This window comes from Achroia grisella, unplaced genomic scaffold (assembly GCF_030625045.1).
Source record: "Achroia grisella isolate CSIRO2021 unplaced genomic scaffold, CSIRO_AGI_Agris_v1 utg109, whole genome shotgun sequence".
NCBI lineage: Eukaryota > Metazoa > Arthropoda > Insecta > Lepidoptera > Pyralidae > Achroia > Achroia grisella.
Window position 1 is genome coordinate 2,047,108 of NW_026712573.1, and position 23,302 is coordinate 2,070,409.

The 23,302-nt window shown below is 31.6% G+C and overlaps 4 protein-coding genes across 6 annotated transcripts in view; 2 read left to right on the forward strand and 2 right to left on the reverse strand.

The window, feature by feature from the left end:
• Positions 1–65: 65 nt before the first annotated feature.
• LOC131845452 (inositol polyphosphate 5-phosphatase K-like) lies at positions 66–9,558 on the reverse strand. Of its 3 annotated transcripts, XM_059194525.1 has the most exons (10): positions 9,104–9,558; positions 7,026–7,145; positions 6,613–6,838; positions 5,972–6,147; positions 5,073–5,318; positions 4,290–4,443; positions 2,575–2,748; positions 1,816–1,959; positions 1,304–1,499; positions 66–766 (listed from the first exon to the last, which is right to left on the reverse strand). In XM_059194525.1, exons 1-10 carry the CDS (start codon positions 9,115–9,117, stop codon positions 570–572), a joined length of 1,647 nt encoding a protein of 548 aa, XP_059050508.1. In that variant the 5' UTR covers positions 9,118–9,558; the 3' UTR covers positions 66–569. The 3 variants fall into 3 exon arrangements, with proteins under 3 accessions (XP_059050508.1, XP_059050502.1, XP_059050515.1); XM_059194519.1 differs by lacking the exon at positions 9,104–9,558 and having other exon boundaries at positions 7,026–7,555; XM_059194532.1 differs by lacking the exons at positions 2,575–2,748; positions 9,104–9,558 and having other exon boundaries at positions 7,026–7,555.
• A 1,236-nt stretch (positions 9,559–10,794) lies between these two features.
• LOC131846106 (geminin) lies at positions 10,795–12,526 on the forward strand. Its single transcript, XM_059195334.1, has 5 exons — positions 10,795–11,017; positions 11,102–11,223; positions 11,298–11,432; positions 12,017–12,143; positions 12,325–12,526. Exons 1-5 carry the CDS (start codon positions 10,997–10,999, stop codon positions 12,418–12,420), a joined length of 501 nt encoding a protein of 166 aa, XP_059051317.1. The 5' UTR covers positions 10,795–10,996; the 3' UTR covers positions 12,421–12,526.
• Positions 12,527–12,972: 446 nt separating this feature from the next.
• Positions 12,973–20,138, reverse strand: LOC131846097 (uncharacterized). The gene is made up of 4 exons (XM_059195323.1): positions 19,985–20,138; positions 19,561–19,846; positions 18,166–18,699; positions 12,973–13,290 (listed from the first exon to the last, which is right to left on the reverse strand). Coding segments are annotated over exons 1-4 (1,140 nt in total). The 5' UTR covers positions 19,987–20,138.
• A 226-nt stretch (positions 20,139–20,364) lies between these two features.
• Positions 20,365–23,302, forward strand: part of LOC131847912 (probable ATP-dependent DNA helicase HFM1) — a 46,039-nt gene continuing 43,101 nt past the window's right edge. The window contains exons 1-5 of the mRNA XM_059197626.1: positions 20,365–20,420; positions 20,873–21,051; positions 21,435–21,515; positions 21,758–21,883; positions 22,703–22,832. Of these exons, the coding sequence (XP_059053609.1) occupies positions 20,407–20,420; positions 20,873–21,051; positions 21,435–21,515; positions 21,758–21,883; positions 22,703–22,832 (530 nt within the window). The 5' untranslated portion in view covers positions 20,365–20,406. The remainder of the gene's footprint in view (positions 20,421–20,872; positions 21,052–21,434; positions 21,516–21,757; positions 21,884–22,702; positions 22,833–23,302) is intronic.

Consider the following 23,302-nt stretch of genomic DNA (forward strand, 5'->3'; position numbering starts at 1 on the left):
TTCGATTATCAAAATAACCGAGGTCCTTTACAAAAATACTTTACAAATACACGCAACCAAACAGCATTAATACTAAAGTTTTAACACATAAAAATGGCCTTATCTTATTGCAATAACAAATCGTACGGAATAAATTAGAGCCTGTACGTAGCGACCAAATCTCATATACAAATAACCATTCATAAGATATTAACAATTATTATAAAACAAATTGTCCGGTTTCAATGAATGAAAAGAAATAAAAACTTCTTTCGTTTCAATGACAACTAGATATATATATTTAAATATATATTTGCCGGAATGTTGCGACGACTTTTGCGCATTCTGTCGCATTTTTTAGTTCTTCCTTTGTGCAGGATATTTTAAAAATGTATAAAGCGTAATAGTTTTTTTCTAACACTGACGGAGGTCACGCGCCCATGATCTCTAATGATTGGTTATTTAGTTATGTATCTAAAGTTGCTACATATTTACATACATACATATATATAATATGGTACATACACTTAAACTTGTCCATTGTCCTTCCGTCTACCAACAGACGGTGAGCCTGGCAAGTAACTCTTTAGTCAGTCGATATTCAAATCATTTGCAAAATGGCGGGACAGCTTTGCAACATCGAGACCGGTAAAGTCAGTGAATATATCCGAATTGTTGGTGTTAGCTCCGGGCTGCGCTGGTGACGAGGTACTTGGCGATGGTTCCGAGTTATCTAACGATACTAACTTGTCTTCTTTAGAACTGACCTCGAAAGGTTCCGAAATACCTGTTAAATAAAATGGCATATAAAGTGTAGGTACCAAATTGCGCAGTAATTAAAGTAATTTTGCTACGAATAATCAGCACAATAAGAAGTATACAAATAAATTTACTGAGGTAGAAATAAAGAAATAGAAATTATCTTTTTTCAAACCTCATATAAGCACTTTTGAATAGCACTATTCAAAAGTGTTTTTTGACTACAGCATTTTTTTATTCTGTCACTCATTCGATAGCAGCCTCACACAAAAATAACGATAAATAAACTTGCGTGTTGCTGTTTTGAATAAACGTTGCTATGTAAAGATAGACTTCGTACAAATTCGTATATGAGTAGGATTGTTTTTAACGGTTTGAGTGTTTTATATGTATGTATTTACTAAAAAAAATGTATTTATATCGGTTGTCTAGTACCCATATTATAAGCTCTGCTTAGCTTGGGATTAGATGGCGCTGTGTTTGTTGTCTTGAGACATTATCATTATTAATTACCTTAAGAACAATATATTTCTAACACACTGATACCAGCAATAATCAAACTTACCCAAAACACTTCTCACGTCATTGTTAGGCTGGCTGAAGTATATAAAGCGGTAAAATCCTGGTGTCCTAACACCGCTACCGACGGGGAAACTTAATGTGATGGTCCTAGGCTGGCCTGCAGTGGAATGAGCGTGGGGCAGACTCAGTTTAGCCAAATACTCGTACACTATATAGTCATCCAGATTGTGAAAGTCGGCCTGTAAAGAATACAATTTAAGATATTACATCAGAAAACTACAAACTGTATACTATTGTCACACCTGTCTGCAGTTAGGATATGCAAACACTGACATACAGTTAATGCTCCGATTCATATATTCAAGGTTCGAGGTAACTAGAATCATGACAAAAGACTACGACTAGTATACTCGTTACTGTTTTGTCAATTCAAACATAAAAACCTCATATTATTCATAACGCCAGATATTTGATAAATCTATTTTAGATATTCTTATTTTCAAATATTATTATAATTTAAAAGAAATTGAAAAACTAAAGCTAAAAATTACGTACATCATAAATCCCAATCCAATCGCTAGGATTGATCTCTACATCATGTGAAAGGGTACACTGCGTCCTGAAGTCAGCATCACCTATGTACCAGATTCGACTGATCGGTGCGAACTCTACAGTCTTCTCGGTATAATTTGCAAAGGCCTGTAATAAAATCACGACAATAAAGTATTGTTTAGAATGTACTGTAGAATTGATATAAGCTAGAACTTGGAGTAATCAGAATTTCATTTACAAGTAGTTAAACCGCAAAATTTTAATTTAAATTTAGTTGTTTCGGTCATAAAATACATTATTAGGGACTATCGGACAGTGTCCACTGATACTTTACAAATATGTCAAAACTGGTCAGTAAAACTAGTTTGCCACGTACAAAAAGCCAGAGCATAATATCATAGATTAAAATGAGAATAGATTAATTTCTTTACTAGATAAAAATTACATAGTTTTCAAGGTCGTATGCTAAGCTGTTAAACGACCTTGGTGGTCTAGCGGTTTAGCACACCGCCTTTCTTGCAACGGTCGCAGGTTTGATTCCTCGCACGATACAAACATTTGTATTCATGAGTATTATTGTTTGTATTAGACTGGATGTCTATGTATATTATGCATGTTGTTTAGTACCCATAACACAAGCTGGACAAAGCTTGGGACTAGATAACGCTGTACAAAATTGAGCTGGGGTTACTATTATTTGTTACATTACGTTATATATAATGCAGGAAACCATCTACTAAATTACATGCAATGGTAACAAACCTGGGCTTCTTGAGCTGCAAAATCGGACTCAAATAGAGGACCATCAGTTGCATCTAAAGACACAGTTGTACCATCGGCCGAAGGTGGGATGACGGCAGCTGAACGCATCCTGATTGCAGTTCTAGACGCTCTAGGTGACTCGTTTAAGATGGAGGAAGTGAAGCCACGACGAATCTACCATGCAGGTGCAAAATATTTTAAGCATGCTCTAAATGTGTACATTAGTAGGGAAGATACAACTACATATAAAATACAGGCAGTGTTACCAAAGTTAAAAGCACCGTTTTTATGTTAATGTAAAAAGGCGAGATTACATAAATGTTATTACAAAAAAAAACGTAGTTCCTTCGATTTTACTATAACATCATCTAGAAGTGTAATATATGTCATCTTGAACCTTAAAAAATTGTAAAGATACCCGTAATAAATTACAGTTAAGTATCAAGTACAATAACCGCCTGTCACTTCAAGTTAGTGCCTGAAGTTAAAAAACCCAGCATTATACTAATTTTTACTACGAGTTTTTCCGTGACTAAGTTATGTTATTTTAACGAATTTACTATTTAAAAAAGTGATCAAAAAAAATTTGTTGCCAAGTTCAATATTTCTCGAGCTGTGTTCAAATACACTACAATTCTCTCAACTCAATGATATAGAAGATAAAAATAAAATAATAATCAAAACATTTTCCAAACATATACCGTCCATATTCATGTACATTGAAAGTGGTGTTAAGATAACAAAATTTACGAATAACAGAGTAAGTTTCTGATAAGCTGTCTTGACCAATACATTTACATTGGATATGACACGTGAAATATACGTGGAAATAAAAATATTTGTATATGTCACGGTGACATTGCTAACTATTTTAAACATTATTTAAACCAGATTAACAAATGCCTTCCTTATAATGTACCTAAGTATTTACCTATCATGACTATATATAAATCATTACACTTTTATTAATAATCGCCAGTTGTCAAGTATAGTTCGTTATCAATTCAATACGGTATAGATACCGCACTCTACAAACGATAAGCGTTCACAGCGTCTTGTGTATATCTAATCTGACATCCTTACATAGATGATAAATATAGTTACTTCGATGGTTATTGTGTCTTTTATATGGTAAAATTATATGTAAACCAATTCGAAACGAACAATTATAAATCTGAAAATTGACAAAAAGGTTTGACATTTCTTTCTCAGGCAATAGTACTTATGCAATAGTTAAACCATCATTTTGGTTCCATTTTAATTTTGTCACATCATAACGCAGTTTATTTCAAACAAAATTGAAAGATTGAAAATCAATAATATATATTTTTTTTCTGACTAATGCTGTTTGCCGCAGCTGTCTTTTAGAACTTCGCCGGACGATAAGGGGCGAGTGCAGATGGCACTCCAAACCCGCAGAAAGACATAAGTCTGAAGCGGTTGAAGGCCAACTCCCACCTGACGAATACGACTTTAGTCTGAGGCACCGCTAGGGGTTCGAACCTCGGTTTAGGCCGTCAGCTGTAATTTCGACCCCTCGATCGAATACGAAATCAAAGGCATGCATTGCAACAAGTTAAAAGTATTACAATTAAATTAATATTACAATACAACTATAATTGTGCAATGCAATTATTACAACATAGAAAAGCATACATTCAATGTTAATTTTTTTAATTAATGTAAATGAACCTTGATAAGACATTGATACTGACCTTAATATTATATTGCGCTACCACTGGCTTGTGGTCGCTAACAGTATAATGTGGTATATGATGGTATGATATTAAATCAGCCCTTAGAGTTAAATTCTCATAGTTGTTGGCTATCACTTTGTTTAGTATCCTATCAGTCCACGAAGGCTTTCTCCTGAAAATTCAATATTTTTTATTTACAATGAGCGCACTTGTGTGAATGAGCAGCGTTATAAAAATTTCGTTATTTCATTACCTAGTAAAAAAAAATACAAAACATCTGCCCCTCTCATATTTGCCCCTCGCAAATAACCTAAATACATAAAAATAAACACAGATTTTACGAGGTATCATAATATGTCGCTCGTACTTCTAATAAGATACACATAGGTACTTCTAAGAATTTTAAATCACAAAATTAGGATTTCAACATTGTACCTACTGTTAGTTTCTAAAGAATCATTACTAGCCATGCTATAATGTGTCATATTGACTGGTAAAGATCTCTCTTAGAGATAATACCACCTTTGTTCACATTATTTATAATTAAGATTTTCACTATATTTCAAAGTACAATAAAGAATACATGAATTTTCCATTTCTTAATCTGAATCAGGTATGTATTTGTATGTATTTAAGTTAGGTTTCGTAAATGATATTAAAGGAAAATACATATTTAACATTTATTGCATAACATGAATATTATGAATATGGATTATTTTCTTAGTTGAAACACTGTCTTATAATTACTTACTTAAACGTGGACTAAAAATAGTATGTATTAATTATACAGACAATACTTACTTCAAATCATATTCATCTGTGCCAGTCATGAATTTGTAGGTAGGTGGAAATTGTATATCAGGTTCTGTGAATTCTGAAAACGCTTCATCTGCCTTCATAACGGCTATCAACTGATCGTGTTTCAGCAATGACGTATATTTATCCTTTTCTATCTTCTGAAGCGCCGCTACGATCTCTTCCGATGTAGGACTGCTACCGGACGGATGGTCTGTACGGAAGTTCAGATCGCCGAACCAAAACACGTAACTGTCAATCATATGATTAATTTTTAGTAATTGTGTAAATAATAATAAATCGTTTAAGACGTTTAATATAGTGTTATATATTATTATTAGAGCGTAGTGAGAGAACTGTATATAAAAACCATTAGTCTAGAAAAGACTTTGTATTTTAAAGGAGGATAAAGATTTTATATTCCTTCATCCACATTTAAAATAGAAGCCAACTACCGTCGAGTCTCATTGTCGGTCGAACAGTTTAAACAACACATTTGCTTGATTGATTGAACAGAGTAAATCTTTATTCAAATGGTTCTAGCGACGGAATAAGAATACATTCGACCACGTATTTTCGTGCTTGATCGATTTGAGTTAATGCGATATTGGCATTCGTTATGAAACAATAGTATAAAATAATTATGGCGGTCACAAAAAGTGTAAATAGAAGTACTTATCAGGATACACTCTAGTAATATTTCAATATTCGTTAAGCTATTTAGTCATGAAACCAATATACAGACATACACGTCGCATTTATAGTTTAGTACGGATAATTAGTTACTGGTTCATCTCGTTTGAAGCTTGTTATTATACAAACAGTAGACTCTAAACGGACACGATAAATATACTTTTGTGAAAAACAATTTGCTTCTACTATTATAATGAATTGTAGATACTCACTCGTGGTACAAAATGTTTGTAGTTTCCTTAACGTGATAGGTATGTTGTTTGATTATAGTATTATAGTCATTGATACGATCCGCTAATAGATGTTCATGTGCTGTAAGGTGGCAATTTAGAAGACATACTGAACATCCATATATATTGAATCTCACACTCACTGCACCCTTGTTTCCCTAAAAAAATGTTATACAAAATTAATAAAAAAATCTTAAATCCTAGTGGTCTAATTATTTTTTGACAACGAATCAATTTCTTACAAAAATACTGTAATCAAGTACTCGTAGTATTATAATGTACTCATAGGTACATTCCGGATTATAAAGATGTCATACAATGGTATTCTGTAATTTCACTTATCTTCGGCGTATGGAAACACGTCTTAGAAAGCAAATTGCTTAGTGGCTGAAATAGGTCTGTCTCATATCAAATTATAAGCTAAATATAGGCATCAATACAGACGAATTTATTCTAAACATATCTCGAGTAATTTACAGTCCTTGATTTGAAAATTTAATCATATTAAGGAAGGCTGTTTTTAGACATGTGTAGATCTTATTAAGTTTTAAAATAGTATTCATTTATTTATGCTCTCTCTCTCTCTAATGAAATAATATAAGCAGAAAATACTTATTTCTTACCCACATTCCTCCTAAACCAGTTTTTGTATATTGTGCTTCAATTTCCCTAAGATGTGTTAAATGCTTCATTTGAGTGTAAACTAAAAGCAGCATGCCCTGTAGTCTTATGTTCTTCGCCATAAAAAAGTTCCGGCGACATAATATCGCATTGAATGCTGATGACCACGGATCTATGAACAGGTTATCCATAATCATATTTTGCGGCTGTGATTTCACTTCTTGTAATCTGAAAGAAAACATAAAACGTAAATATTTAAAGGCATAACTAGAGACGAGAACTGTTGTTATTAATAGGGAATAATACAAATTTCATAATAGGATATGTGTTATGATTATCCTTCTATGTCAGCTCTGGATATTATTGCAAAATTGTAAACAACCATGATAAACAATGTTTAACATACTATACTTACCCAATTACATAAAAGTCAGGTAATGGTTTATTCTTGTCAAACTGTGATGGAAAGTCCAAAAGAGCATTGAGATCCTGGCTAGGGTTCTTTGTCGCCACATTCCAAGTCACAAAATAGAATCTGTGTTGAGACAACATTTTTAAGTAATTTGTGTATGTACCCACTTAAATGACTTACATCCTAGTTAGTATATATACTTAAGACTAGTTTTTTTATACTTGCCATATTAAATAAATATCTTTTAAACGAAATTTTGATAAAATATACTAGCTATATTGTACCACATATGAAAACATTGTTTCTACTAATTATAAAATAAAGGAAAATTAAAAAAATATTTGCCAAGAATGTGCTGCGCACAATAATAAGGAAAGTGTTCGTAAACATGTTTCAGACTTATAAATCTACACCTTCTACCTTATGGGAACAATTTACAAAAGTTAGAATAATTAGTATGATTATATAATTCTATATTGGCTCTCGAGACATCAGTTACTATTCCATAATAAAGCCATTTGTTTGAATTACTATCTGACATAAAGTATATCGAAACTAAAAAATGAGATGCATAACAAAACTAAAACTGTCTAAACTCTAAATATATGGCTAAAACTTCAGGAATGTTGAATATAAATTAATACAGGAAATGAGTATTATTGAAAAGTATCCCTAGGGACTGTAAAGAACTGTATGAAATTCACATGAAATAAATTGAACAAAATCATAGACATGTACAATTGCACAGACATTTTTGTGGGCTTGTCCATGAGTAATATGTAAAAACTTATCACAATAAAATTTCATTGATAAATAATCAATCAATCAGAATATGCAATAACATTACAGTGACAGAATACTATTGTATTCAATATGATTGCTTACTGTAGAAAAACAGGTAGCATAGGTATACTATAATAAAGACACTATAATCTGTACATATAAAAACAAAGTCCCCACTGCACCTGTTTGAATGTTCATATTAATCTAAAAAGTTACTAAACAAATTTTCATGTAAACTAAAAGTAAATTCTGATAAACATCACTATTGCTATTTCCTTTTATATTTTTCTTTATATTAAAATTCCAGTTCAAACATAAATATGTCACATAGTAATTTAAATATTATTAAATATTCAAACTTTTATTAAAAATTATAACTACAATCATAATTGTAGTAATTATGTAATTATTTAAAAAATAGCTTTCAGTATAGTAATTCTTTCCAACAATAACAATTATTGTCTACAGTAATTGACTTGAATTGATTAATTGTTCAGTTTATTTCATACTCTTTCATTATATAAAATTATAAATACATTGAATAATATAAATTATTAACAATTTAACAAACTGGTAATGAAAACTTTAAAATATTTACTATATCATAATATGAATATTATATATCTGATTAACTATTTTATTTCAATAGTAACTGCAAAGTCTAATAAACATACTTCATTCAGGTTCTCATTACCATATTCACATTGGCAATAAGAAATCCACAGCCACATGAGGATTCTATACTAACAATTCCAGATACTAAATAGTGTAGTCTGGATATTTATATAAATATTACAGATATATCATTACATTTACTTATGACAACTCAGTGGGAAAGGTATAGTTAATAATATGGTGGTAATAGTGATAACTTCATTGGTAGCAATATACTATGTTAGGTGGATCTCCCTTGGAAACCATCCAGATAATTTCCTAGTGAATTTGCCATGATGGGCTAACCAACCTGACCTCATGCTCATCTTATCATTCTCCAATGGAACCCACCTGCATCCAAAATCAGTATAAACGAAGGTTTACGCAGCACAGGCGGGTGCACCATAGCATTTTCAACTATTAAAAATGCTATTAAATATACAGTCTTCATATCATTAATAACTAACGTGCAAATAATATAAAATTTTGTCCGAGAAATGTACATTACCCATTGATCGAAAGAAACTAAAATAACCTTGACTTTGTACACACATCTAACTGGTATAACTAGCTATAATCGTTTTAATAGCAGTACAGTTAACTAGATTTCTAACTCGAAAATAGCTGTTTAACCCAATTAGTACCTTAGTGTATCCATTGTAAGTATCCTTCTTTATAGTTTCTAAATTAGTAGAGTATAGATAAAGGTTTCCAGATAAGATACCGAAGTGAATTTAAAATCAAAACTATTACAGAGAAAGCGATTTATCAAAAAAAAAAACACTAAACCACTTTCAGGTCATTGTCACACAGTTCTAAATCACAATTGTAATAAATAGACACAGATTTCCAGATAGTAGGTTTTTATTCAATAAAAATCAATTTACAAACGAAAGCACATAAGTGTACAACCAAACTGAGAGCGAACTAACTAAAAGTCAGAATTAGTCTGAAATTGTACTAGTCTCAGATATGATTTATCTACTGTCAGTAAAAACTGGTATGTTATCAATCAAATTGTCAGAATAGTAACTACAGATTAGAGATATACGAGGTGACCATCGTCAAATTGCAAATATTGCCGTATTAGACTAATTTCAAATGTGTGATATATAAAATTAGAAACAATGAAATTTAATATAAATTATCATTTAAACATATATATGTTGTTCTATAGCATAGAAAAGAATAAAAAATCATTTATTCAAAAAAAACTTAATTTAAGCACTTTTGAATAGACATAACAATTTTTTTTTATCTACCGCTCGTTCGGAAAGCTGTCCTATCTTAAATAATCCTTGTAAGTTTACATTTACAAGTCGAAACATGTGAATACAAACTACCAACCAGCACTAATTTATTTGGATCAAATATAAATATACAATAAGATTAAATTAGTCGTAGTGATAAGAGCAGACCAGTCCCTACAAGCAGCACTTGTTCACGAGTATGACGGAGTATGACCATATTTTAGGGAGCCCACCACGCCGCCGACTCATTCCACTCGACCACGTCACAGTTAATTAAAATTACTATATGGTAGTTACAGTAATCGCACTTTATATGAGAATGCATGCTGCAATCAATACAAAAGTCGCTACGCTAACATATATCAAGAAAGCAGTATGAAAAACAAATTATAACGTTGTCCGCAAATAAACTTATTCTTGCTAGATATTGCTATCATCTATAAATTCATCTATCCTATAATAAGCTTTTTACATAACATTTGTTTAATATAAAATTTGAATTGCCTATATATCATATTAAAATTACGTAGGACTAATTACAGTTATTAGTGATTATAATACTAAATGAAATAACATTTTCTATCTAGTCCTCTATTTTACAAATTCGTCGATTTGCAGTTCGCACGCTTCACGATTAAAATAACAATAATAGGCTATGTTAGTTGTTGAATATATTATTAAAACATATAGGTACTAAAGTAAAATAGCATCACTGACCATATCTTGTAGCAATAGTAACATCGATAACAAACCAAATTAGTTTAATAACTTAATAATATACATAACTTAAGTGAAAGTAATTGCTGTATGCTATGCCTCTGATGTCCATTTAATATATGACATCACAGAGCGAGACTGCAACGCAATATATTACTGTCATACAGGTTAAAAGGCTTCTTTCAGTGTTCTATTTAGTGCAATGTATAAAATACGATTATAATAAAAGTGATGATTACTACTCACCACACACCACAAAAACAAAAAGCTGCTATATATGGTAACATTGTCTGTGTTAATTTTTTTATTTTCTTTTTATAAAACTAGACGCTGTCATTCCATAAGTAGCGACATGAATAAAACGTCATTCCATCTATCAACGTATGTCTATACTTCTTGAACGCGCGCAAACGGAAATTGTTGTTGTTTGCTTTGCGAAGTTTTCTGATTATCATTAATTTGATTTGTTCTATTTGGTTCTTTTGTGTAGCTTATTCATTTTTATTATTGTGTCGATAGGGATCTTAACCCTATATACCCCAATATTTTGTGCATCAAAATAAAGTAACAATGAGTACTCAAGATTTGCAGGTTATATCATTGTTGTATTTAAATCTTTATACTGTTTTAATTTCCGTTAATTTCAGATACATTACTATGTTTTTTGTTCTTTAGGAAACAACGAAGAGTGCTAGAAAGTCGCTTAAAACCTTACAACATACAGCTACAGACAGAGAAAATCTAGTGGGTAGATCAACAAAATCTCTAAAGCATCAACTTAGCCAAGAATCCCTCGTGTAAGTGCTTAGTGGAATAAAAAATCTATGTTTGATATGCTGTATATACTTACTGAATTATTGTTTTCTTATAGGGATATAGAAGTGAAAAGAAAGAACTTATTGTCAAAGGAAACTCAGGCTAATCTTGATACTAAAATATCTGTTGAAGACCTTACAAACCCTGAAGCATCAGAAAAATATTGGAAAATCTTGGCAGAGAAACGACGGTCAGTATGGGTTTTGTAAGAATATAATTTAGTATGTTCACAATTATCAGATTCACATATGGATAAATATTAGTTGAGTAACATTTAATTAAACATAGATGGACTATTTATCCAAAATTTTGAGTAAATGAGTGGCACATTAGTGTGTTATGAAACAGGGAATTCTTGTTTATTATTATATTTGTTATCAAATTATTACCTACTAGCAACTTATTCTGACATTGCACAACTTTAGAAACATAAGTACATAAAATAATGCCTATGTCTGGAATAATATTACCACAAGTGCTTTGGGGTCAGTCAGCGGTTAACATTATTCTACACTCAAATTTATTATTTTATAATTAGCAATTTGTTATCAAAACAAACTATACAAAAGAAATCCTCTTGTCTGGCACCCTAATAACAAATTATAATGTAAATACTTTTTATATCACTGTAATACTAAATAATAAAAAAATGTTAACTCAATATTAAGTGTTGACTTGATTTAAAAATTTAATACACCAAATTATTATATACATATATTTTATTATTCATTGATACATTTTACTATAATAAAGTATTGTGGTTTTGCAATTTAGAGTTGCTTTAGAAGAGGCCTTGGATGAAAATGAAAAGCTTCATAAAATTATTGCTGAACTCAAGAAGGAGAACCAACAGACAAAACAAATGTTAGAAGAGGCCAATTCCTTTATAGAAGTTATTAAGGTAAATATAAATTGAAAAAAAATGTTATGGATTTTATTTTCAATGCAAATAGAACCCAACCCGCTTTGAAATAAATATAAATTCAAAGAATTAAAGTTAATGCATAAATTAAGTCAATTTGGACAAAGTAAAAAAATATTTTTCTAATGAACAATATATATACTATCTCTATTTTCCATAGGAGGAGCTATCAAACACGAATGATGACACTGGCATTGACGTTAATGATGTCAGTACTTTAGATGTAACCGAAGATGAAATAAAAACCAATGAATAATGTAGGTAAAATATAGTAAGTATTAATTTCAAGATGTGACAATTTTCTAGACTGATTATTATGTTCTAAAAGCTAGCCTGTTCTTAGAATGTAAATATTTTTATATTGTTACAAATTTTGCTTTGAATTTTAAAAAATAAAAACAATAATATATGTTAAAAATTACTTTAATTCAATTGTATTTCTTTACTCTTAAAATAAATGAAGTAACTAATAATTTTCACTAGTAATGGCTTACATTTAAATATAAAGTCAACTTGTTTGCTTTTGTTTGTGTAAAGACAATATAATATAGTAAAATAACAAATTGTTTTATTTTTAACTGCCACCATATATCAGGTACACTTAACATTGGACATATTTATAAATTTATTAGTTTTAAGAAACCTCTACTATATCTTTTCTACAGATTACTAATTTGTAGATTATACATCTATAGTATATAGAATACAAAAATAATTCATAAGTAAATGGAGGTTCCTTAAATGTCGCATCATAATTTCAATATTAACATTAAATGAGGCAAGTTGTAAAAAAGGCACTATTAGGCAGTCAATATATATTTTCTAAGCAATCACTTTTCAAGAAAGCCTTGAATTGTTCATCAAATTTAGTTTCAAATGTCCATGGCATCAACTCTGGATACATACTAATGTGAGTGAACACCTCACCATCCACATTTTGTGGAAGTACAGTTCTGACTTTCTTATTAAGACAACCACTTGCATGGATGTAATGATTTACTATAAGTTTATAAATGAAATTTGCATATTTCAAGTCCAGATTGTCAGTGGTATTGAATGCGCCAGGTCTGTTGGATGTTATTTCATTCAGGTAACCAGATGTTATGATGGGCACTACAAAAGTAGCCTGAAAAAGAAAACATTTATTTTACAAAGTTTTTGTTATATAACTATAATGGCAAATAAGCTAACCATGCCACAAGTTCACCCTAATATATATTCTATAGAAACCTATAGATATAAACAGATTTTTTAACATTGCAACATAAGTACACAAGTACACCCATGTAATTTTTGATGTACTACCTTTCCTAAATCAATCACTCTCAATAACAGAACCGAGCTTGGCAAGTTTGGTAATTGGAATGTTAGATGAGATGGTTTATAATACCCAAACACAAAGACTAAGAATGTAGAAAGGATGGTTAATCATTTTTTACAGTATCTAGAGAGGACAACATTGTTAGATATTTTTTTACACTTTATGGAAAAGACTCAAGTATTTAAATTTAGATATTTTTTCAATGACCATAACATTATTAATGAATATTGTTATGTACTAAAGTGGGTACTTTGTAAAAAAGAGTCAATAGATGTCATTCTGGCCAGTGTGATGTGTGCTTCGAAAAATACGTGTTTTAGTGAGTATATAATAGTGGCGACGAGAGAAAATAGTGGAAAAGTGCAATAAAGTGATTATTATCTTACTAATTACATAAATAACAATAATGGGCATAAAATTTAACGAGTTTGATATAGCACATGGGTGTTGGCAAAATTATATAGAAAGGTTATGTTTTTGCTTCCAAGCTAGTGAAATTGAAGAAGATACAAAGAAAAAAGCGAATTTATTGGCGGTCTGTGGCCCTGAATTATATGATTTAATCATTTCTTTGATATCTCCAAGTAAAATAAGTGATGTGACTTTCTCTTTTATTGTGGGCATTTTGAATAATCATTTCCATCCGAAACCTAATGAAATTGTAGAATCATATAAATTTCACACAAGAAATCAAGAGGAAGGTGAAATGATAAAAAATTATATTGCTCAATTACGTAAATTAAGTATAGGTTGTAATTTCACTGATTTAGATCGTACTCTGAGAGATAGATTGGTGTGTGGAATATTAGATAAAGATATTCGGAGGAAACTGCTTCAACAAAGGCAATTAACATTTGAACAAGCTTGTGACATAGTATTATCACAGGAAACTGCAAATTTTGATGCAAATATTATCGCACCATGTAGTACAAATACTCCAGTTCTTGATACAATAGTGCCAATGGATATTAACAAAGTACGGGTGAGTCAGAGAATGTCTTCTCAAAGCACAAATAAGAATAATGAGAATATGTCAACCTGTTTTCGTTGTGGGAAACCACATAGGGGTGAATGTAGGTTCCGCTGGACTAAATGCCATCATTGTGGGAAAATTGGTCATATAGAGGCAGCCTGTTTATTGAAGTCCAGCCAAGGTAAGAAGTATAATTCAGAATGTAATGGGCTATATGAAGTGGGAATCAACAGCATTAGACAAGACAAAGTGGATCCTTTTGTGATTAGAGTATTCCTTAATAGAATGGAATTACTGATGGAAGTAGATTCAGGTTGCCCATATACAATTATAAATGAGATAACAGCCAAACAAATATGGAAGGGTAAATTACCTAAACTAGAATTAACAGATATTGCATTAAAATCTTACACAGAAGGTAAATTAGTATTATTAGGTCAGACGAAAGTCCATGTAAAATATAATCAAATAAGTAAAATTATGAATATATTAATTACAAAAGGTAGTGGTTCAAGCCTAATTGGCAGGAATTGGTTTGCACAATTGGGTATAAGTATAGAAGGATTAAATAATGTTAAATCAATGGATTTTAATAAGGGACAGATAACACAATTGTTATATAGATACAAACAGATTTTTGAGCCTGGTTTAGGCAAATACACTGGACCAGTAGTGAATATTACACCAAAAGAGGGTTCTGTACCAAAGTTCCTTAAAAGTAGACCCATTCCATTTGCAATTAGAGAAAGAGTATTTAAAGAAATAGACAGACTGGTTCAAGAGGAGGTACTAGAACCTACTACACATTCTGAATGGGCTACTCCGATAGTCCCAGTATTAAAAGCAAATGGTCAGGTACGTTTGTGTGGAGATTATCGGTCCACTGTGAATGCAGCTACTAATACAGATACATACCCTTTACCTACACTTAATGAAGCTTTTGTACAGCTTCAGGGGGGAGTAATATTCTCAAAAATTGATTTGGAGCAAGCATACACACAGGTGGCTGTCGATAATAACACAGCCAGCTTGCTTACAGTAAATACACCTAGAGGATTATACAAAGTAAAGCGGTTGGCCTTCGGTGTTAAAGCTTGTCCTGGTATTTTTCAAAGGCTGATGACTTCATTACTGGCAGGAATAACAGGGATAGCTGTTCTGTTAGACGATATCGTTATTTCTGGTAAGGATATCAACATACACAATGCAAGACTGGAGATGGTGTTACAGAGGTTACAAAAAGCTGGTCTAAGAGTGAATAAAGAAAAATGTTTATTTGCAGTACCTAAGGTCAAGTTTTTAGGTTATTTAATAGATGAGTCAGGAATACATCCATCTAAAGAGAAAATTGATTGCATTGAGAAGACACCTGCACCAAAAAATATAAAGGAATTACAGGCATTTCTAGGACTTCTTAATTTTTATGATAGGTTTTTACCTCATAAGGCAACCATTGCTGAACCATTATATAGATTATTAGAGAAAGGGTCCAAATGGAAATGGAACAAAGAACAACACACTGCTTTTACAAAATTGAAAACAATGTTATCCAATGAAGATACGCTGGTTCACTATGATGGCACTAAGAAATTGATTATGTCGTGTGATGCTTCTCAGTATGGACTTGGTGCTGTTCTAGAACAGGAAATGGACAATGGTATGGTGAAACCAGTTATGTTTGCATCACGTACTATGAATAGCCATGAGCGAAACTATGCTCAGATTGATAAAGAAGCAGCTGCTATTGTTTTTGGTTTGAAGAAATTCCATCAATACATAAGTGGACGGAAAGTGATAATTAAAACAGATCATAGACCACTGTTAGGCATTTTTGGACCAGGAAAACCAATTCCTACAATTATATCACCCAGAATGCTGAGGTGGGCACTTTTATTGAACTCATATGATTACGAGATTCAATATGTAGAAGGCAGGAAGTTAGGAAATGCTGATGCATTAAGCCGGTGGCCAGCAGAAGAATCAACTATAGAAAAGGAATATTCAGGAGTTTTATTAATTGAGGAGACACCAATGGAACTAGAATTTACAGCTAAAGATGTAGCAAAACTTACGAGAAAAGATAAAGTTTTAAGTAAAATATTGTATTGGATAAGAAATGGATGGCCTTCTAAGGTACATACAGACTATAAAATGTTTATGAAAATTAGAGAGGAATTATCTGTACATAGTGACTGTATACTGTGGGGAAATAGAGTGGTGGTGCCAGAGAAAATGCGCTCTTATATTTTGGAAGAATTACACCGGAACCATGATGGTATAGTTATTAGTAAAGCTTTAGCTAGAAGTTATTTTTGGTGGCCATGTATGGATAAACAAATTGAAGAGATGATAAAAAACTGTAATATTTGCTCAGAAAATAGGAACATGCCTGCTCCAGTTACTCATCAGTGGTTGAAACCAGATAAGGCCTGGTCAAGAGTACACGTTGATTACGCTGGACCTTTTCAGGGCAAATCTTTTTTAATACTCATAGATGCATACTCTAAGTGGCCAGAAGTTAAAATAGTAAATGATCTTAGCAGTGCTACATTGATTCGAGAATTAAGATATATTTTTGCTGAACAAGGTTTACCTGATTCTATTGTAAGTGACAATGGTCGAAGTTTCATTTCAGAAGAATTTCAGAAATATCTTAAGAGCTGTGGAATTAGACAGATATTAGTACCTCCTTATCATCCATCATCGAATGGGCAAGCTGAACGTACAGTACAGACAGTAAAAAATAAACTTAGGAAAAGAACATCAGAACCCTGGCATGTCCGATTGCCGAACTTATTATATGGATTGCGAGCCACACCTAACAGTGTTAATGAAAAAACACCTGCGGAACTTCTGAACAACCGTCGGTTCAGAACACAGTTCGACTATTTAAATCCATTATCGTATAAAACAGATAGAAAATTAAGTGCAAATGAAAACAATGAAAAACTTAAAGTACGGTCATTTGAAATTGGTGAGTCTGTGTATGTTCGCAATTATAGCAAAGGACCTCGATGGTTACGAGGAATGGTGGAGAAGAGAGTAGGGGTATGTAGATACTTGGTACGATGGAATGGAAGGTTGTTGTTGAGACACATTAACCAGATGCATAAAGGAGGGATAACAATTAATGGAGACAGTTTAAAAAATACTTCAAGGCCTGATGCAACCCAATATAATAGTGATGATGAAAGTCATGTGGTTATACCATCTCCAGAGAAATGGGCTGACATCATTGGAGTATCAGGGCCACAAGACATTGTAATGCCAGGAAGTTCAGGTGAAATGTTAAGGACAAAGAGAGCTTTATCATTATCCCCACCTACACTATCTTCCAAGAGAGTAAGATCGCGGGTAGAGTGTAACTTGGAGGACAAAGAGTCTGAGGTTGAAACAGACGAATCATTTGAAGTAGAATAACTCGCCAACCATTCTAACAAAAAATTAGCCTAGTAATTAGTTATTTAAGTGTTAACAAAATGTGCATGGACAATAAAATTTAAAAGTGAATGTAAATTGTGTTGTGAAAATGTTTACCAATCTCGGGGGAAAGATATGTTATGTACTAAAGTGGGTACTTTGTAAAAAAGAGTCAATAGATGTCATTCTGGCCAGTGTGATGTGTGCTTCGAAAAATACGTGTTTTAGTGAGTATATAATAAATATAATAACTACAATATTATTAATTTCATGTATTTGTATCTCACCTTTTCGAAATATTCCCTGATAAACTTTTCAGGATTTTGGTACACTTCATCCCTTTTATTGTTTAAAGTTATTACTGTGACACCTGTAATATCTGTCCAATTGTAAACATACTCCTGAATGTTTAGTGCTGTAGGAAAACCATCTTCTGTGAATGTTAGAAACAGGATAGGTTTATCATTTTTAACTTCATTATCCATTATCACAGGTACCATTGGTTTAGGTATATTAGGTCTATTTCTTTCATTTTTTGAAGCAACATAGTTTTTATTTAGTGCAGGTGGCAAATCATTGGGTAGATTTTTAAAGCTTATTATCTCTTTCTGTCCTGTTTTACTGTTACTGACATACCCACTGTCATCTTTATTAAAACATTGAGCCAAATTTGAAAGTGGTCCTTCCAGTGCCTTTAATATGTCATATCTGTTCATTTTCACTAAAGCATCCAAAATCTTGTCTAATGTGGCTTTCTCATTTAACCTGTATAATTTTAGCACAATATCTATAGGATCATCTTGAATAGAATTCATAATATACTGAAAATAAACATTAATATAATTTATTAGGTTAGAGGTAATAATGTACAATTGTAGATTAATTAAATACTTATTATTACTATATATATACTATAGATTAACTAAATACTTATATAAACAAATTTGATAGTGAATGCAACTGGTGAAAATTTTCAAATGATCAAATCTCATATGCTCTATTCAGATTAAGAATAAAGTAAATTTACAAGTACTAATTATGTATAAACAAAGAGTTTAAAATGTATTATATTTACATTTAAAAAAAAAATGTCCAATTATATGTATAAATATTATATAATATTTATAAATGTCTCTAAGTTGTCTAGTAACCTAATATTAAAAGCTTTGTTTGATCGGCACTGTGTGAATTATACAGGTTTATTTAATTTATTGTATCTACAGTAATGTCATAAAGCTGAAGAGTTTGTTTGCTTGGTTGAACACACTAATCTCACAGATTACATATTATAAAGAAACACTACTAACTAGGGCTAGGAAGTGAAACCGAAAAGGACAATTTAGAATATAATTTTGGTATTCGAAATATAAAGCTTATAAACTAAATAAGTGGCCTGTATTCCACAACTTGATAAAATATTTTTCTCTTGAATAGCCTATTTCAAGGAAGGCTCTTGTAGGCTATATATATGTACAAACAACAAACTGAAATAGACTATCAATGAAAAACAAGTGTCTGCATATACAAGTTACACAAAGCTTCTACATTTTTATCACATTGAATTCCCCTATACCTGTAACAGATATTGACCTAGACATACCTAAATTTTATTTGATGTATTATGGAAATTAATTGAATAAAATGTATTTGCCAAGTAAGGTTTCCAATATAGAGATACTTACATCCAAATCTTCTTGTTTTATCCCAAGTAAAAATCCCAAATCTCTCCAACCATTAGATGTTCCCCCTACTTTCTTCACAAGAGTCCTCCAAGCATCATAACACAGAGATCCCATCTTCGTTTTGGAATTACGATAATACAGAACACTAGTATGTAAGTTGTAAACTTTTTTACTTAATAAATTGAGTTCTATTATTTCCTTGTCTCTTTCTTCTTGAACTAACTGTTCTAGAACTAAGGTGTCGATACTAACAGTTTCTGCATTTTCAAATTCCCTTGCCAGTTCCCTGAAATATATTAGTAAAAGATTTTAGAATACGAGAAAACGACTGCATAAAATATTTTCATTTCTACAATTAGTTACTTATCAAAGGAGTTACCCAATTATATTGTTTTTATAATTATACAATCAATTCATAACTTACATTATATATGGATTTTGTTTTCAACTCTTGCAAATAAGTAAAAGTACTGATTAAAGCATATTAAATTGAGAGTAAAGCTATTGCAGAAATATTTATGAATGAGGAAAATAGTAACAAATTGTACAATGTAAATAGGATATGACAATTTATAACCAATCGCATTAGTAATTCGCAATCATGTCAATCACACATTTCATTTTGTAACTGACAGTGACAGTTATACTGACAGTAGAATGAGTCACAATTTTTGTCTTTGGCAAATGCAGCAACGTGCCAAGCAAAAAAAAAAAATGCAATTACACCTATTTTGGCGGCAAGCACGGAAGTATTACTACACCCTACATTATTCTGTTTAAATAAATTAGGTAGATAAGTAGATACAGCACACAAAAAGTTTTTTTTAATTTTTATGTTGAATAGAAATGGATCATAAACTGTAAGTTATAGCAGTATTATGTTATTTACTACTAATCAAAATATAATTTATTGGTCCTCTTACCCATGAGCAAGATAGTTATATCATCATAAAGTGCCATTTTGTCCCAAATTAAACAAAGAGTACTACAAATTTATTTACGTAATGGATTTGTTTGATTCCTCTACAAGTAGCACGTGGGAGACCACAAATATTCAGTGCGGAAACTTGACTATTTATACGACCTCTAATGGTTATCAAATTCCGACCGTTAATGAGTCTACACGTATTTCGCCTCTGAACGAGGCATATCGAACATTGTATAAAATAAGAATATAGCTTGGAAGCCTAGTGTAGACTGTTCGGTGACCAAACCGCGACTCGCCTATTAAGTATCACTCGATTATTAAGTAGTGAAAAAAATAACAGCCACTATATATTTTATATACAAATTTATTTACTTTCTTTATTAGGTCCAGTTTTACAGACGTCTTGGGTGATGAAGTACATGATTCCCAACCTATTTCGCTTTCACCAAATAGCATTAGTTCTCAAACACAGGAAATAAATGAAACTGAAAGTATTGTTAAAAAAAATCGCCCTCCGAAACATACAGGACAATATGGTGATTTTCGAAGCATAGATGAGATTGGTATACCTACTACTACTAATAGTGATATATTATTAATTAATTTTCTGAATTACCAAGTTAACTTAATGATTCCTTCAACGAATGTAAAATACAGTATGTCCGGTTGTTCAATTCAGGAGTTATTATTTTAGATTAGTCCCTGGTTATTACCTCGTTTTAGGCCTCCGTATACTTTATTTCACTGCCTTGTTTTGTATAAAGTCGTCCTCTGGTAAACGACAACATTAATATATTATGGTGGATAGTTATTTGGACTCCGTATACCTTCCTTTATAAATCCAATATTTTAAAAAAAGCGACAGGCCTTATTCAAAGAAAAACTTGTTAACGACGTTACTTTGCTGGGATTTCAAAGCTCTATTTACATAAGATTTACTTTTCAGATGCAAAATACAGACATGTATTCACGTATCCTTTTTTCAATTTAGTACAGTCAGGCGTAATAGAAGATGCTTTATATTCAGGTAATTTTTTTCGTCTAATTATATGTTTTTTTTAATAATTCGTGAAATCGATTTTCTTTATTTAATTGTTAAGGTTTGTATATGTGCAAACCATCATATCATTAATGTTTGCAGTATGTCAAATTGTGGGTACCACTATCACTACCAGTAATATATAGAAAAATAAATAAATAACCAATAGGTATCTCCTTATTAAACAAAGTATACTAAAAATTAAACATTATACATGTTATAAATTACAGATAAATCCATGGTGGTTTGTGCACCTACAGGTTCCGGTAAAACCGTTATATTTGAAATGGCCATAGTGCAGTTGTTAATGAATATGGATAACAAGAACTATAGCGGCGATTTTAAAATTATTTATAGTACGTATATACACAATTTAGATAAAATTATGTTTACGCTCGATCAATCTAATAAATACAGACTGATTGTATTTATTACAGACCATAGATAAGATAACATTACATATTACAGACAGAGGTATAGTTAGAGATAATGTTAAAGTTGATTAATTCATTTGGCATTATAATCCGATTTTTTATTACTATGGGAAATAAGATACAGATCTGATCGTAAGAGGCAACCATCGTGTTTATCACATGGTAAGTCGAAAGAAGACTATGGTTGGCTAAGATGAATCTATACCCTGCCAAATTATACGACCATATCATGCCTCCGATCGATCCCTCGTGTAATTCAAACGGGTATTTAAATTATGACGGTCTGAGCCGAGATTCGAACTTCTAGCGGTGTCCTCAGACTAAAGTCGTATTCGTCAGATGAAAGTTGGCCTTCCGCGGGTTTCGTGTGCCATCTGCCTCGCCCCTTTCATCCGATGAAGCTGTAAAGGCCAGCTGAGGCCAACAGCATGAGAGTAGTCCGAAGAAGAAATTAAACTTTGTAATTTCTCTATCTGTTATTCAATTACCGACCATTAATCTATCAAATGTAAACTAATATTATATTTGTGTTTTTTGCTGTCTGAACGATGTCCACGAATTAACAGTAAAGTGAATTCAGCAATATATTTCAGTTGTTTAGTAGGTACCTACCTACCTAAACTCTAGCATAATTAGAAAAATATAACGTGATCGTCTATAATAATTTCTATCAAAGCATAATATTTTTCCTTTTGACATTTATTCTAGAGAGAAATTTAACAGATTTATTATGTATTTTAGTGGCTCCAGTCAAAGCTTTATGTACTGAAAGACTAACAGAATGGTATCCTAAATTTACGCAGCTGGGTTTGCTGTGTATTGAAGTTACTGGAGATACTGACGTCGACTTTAATCAATTGAAGCCTTATCGGTAAGTACCCTGTTTATACGACTGAAATTTAAAAAGTCCATAAAGAGCTGTTGCAGTTACATGTTTTTTAGTAGATTATAGCTCCTTGTGTTAACCCCTAAATATAATTTAACTATATATCTACAGTTTTTCGCTGCACAGCCTATGGTTGACTGGTAGAAAATGCCTTAAGGCGTTAAGTCCGCCATATGTACTTTTACCTTGGTATTTTGTGCATTGAAGTTATATAAATAAATAAATAAAATATCTACTGTAATACGTAGGTATCTACGGTTTACAGCAAAACGGTTTCTTATACAAACTTACGCTGTGACACGATAGTGTTGGAACGAAGTCGGTAGTGAACAACTAATATTTTGTTTATCGTTCGTCATTTGTACGTTGCCGACAGAAGATGTTGTTTCTAGTGTTTTGTTCTTTAAACGTGAAGTAGTGTTTTTATTATTACGGGAATATCGACTGCGACTTAA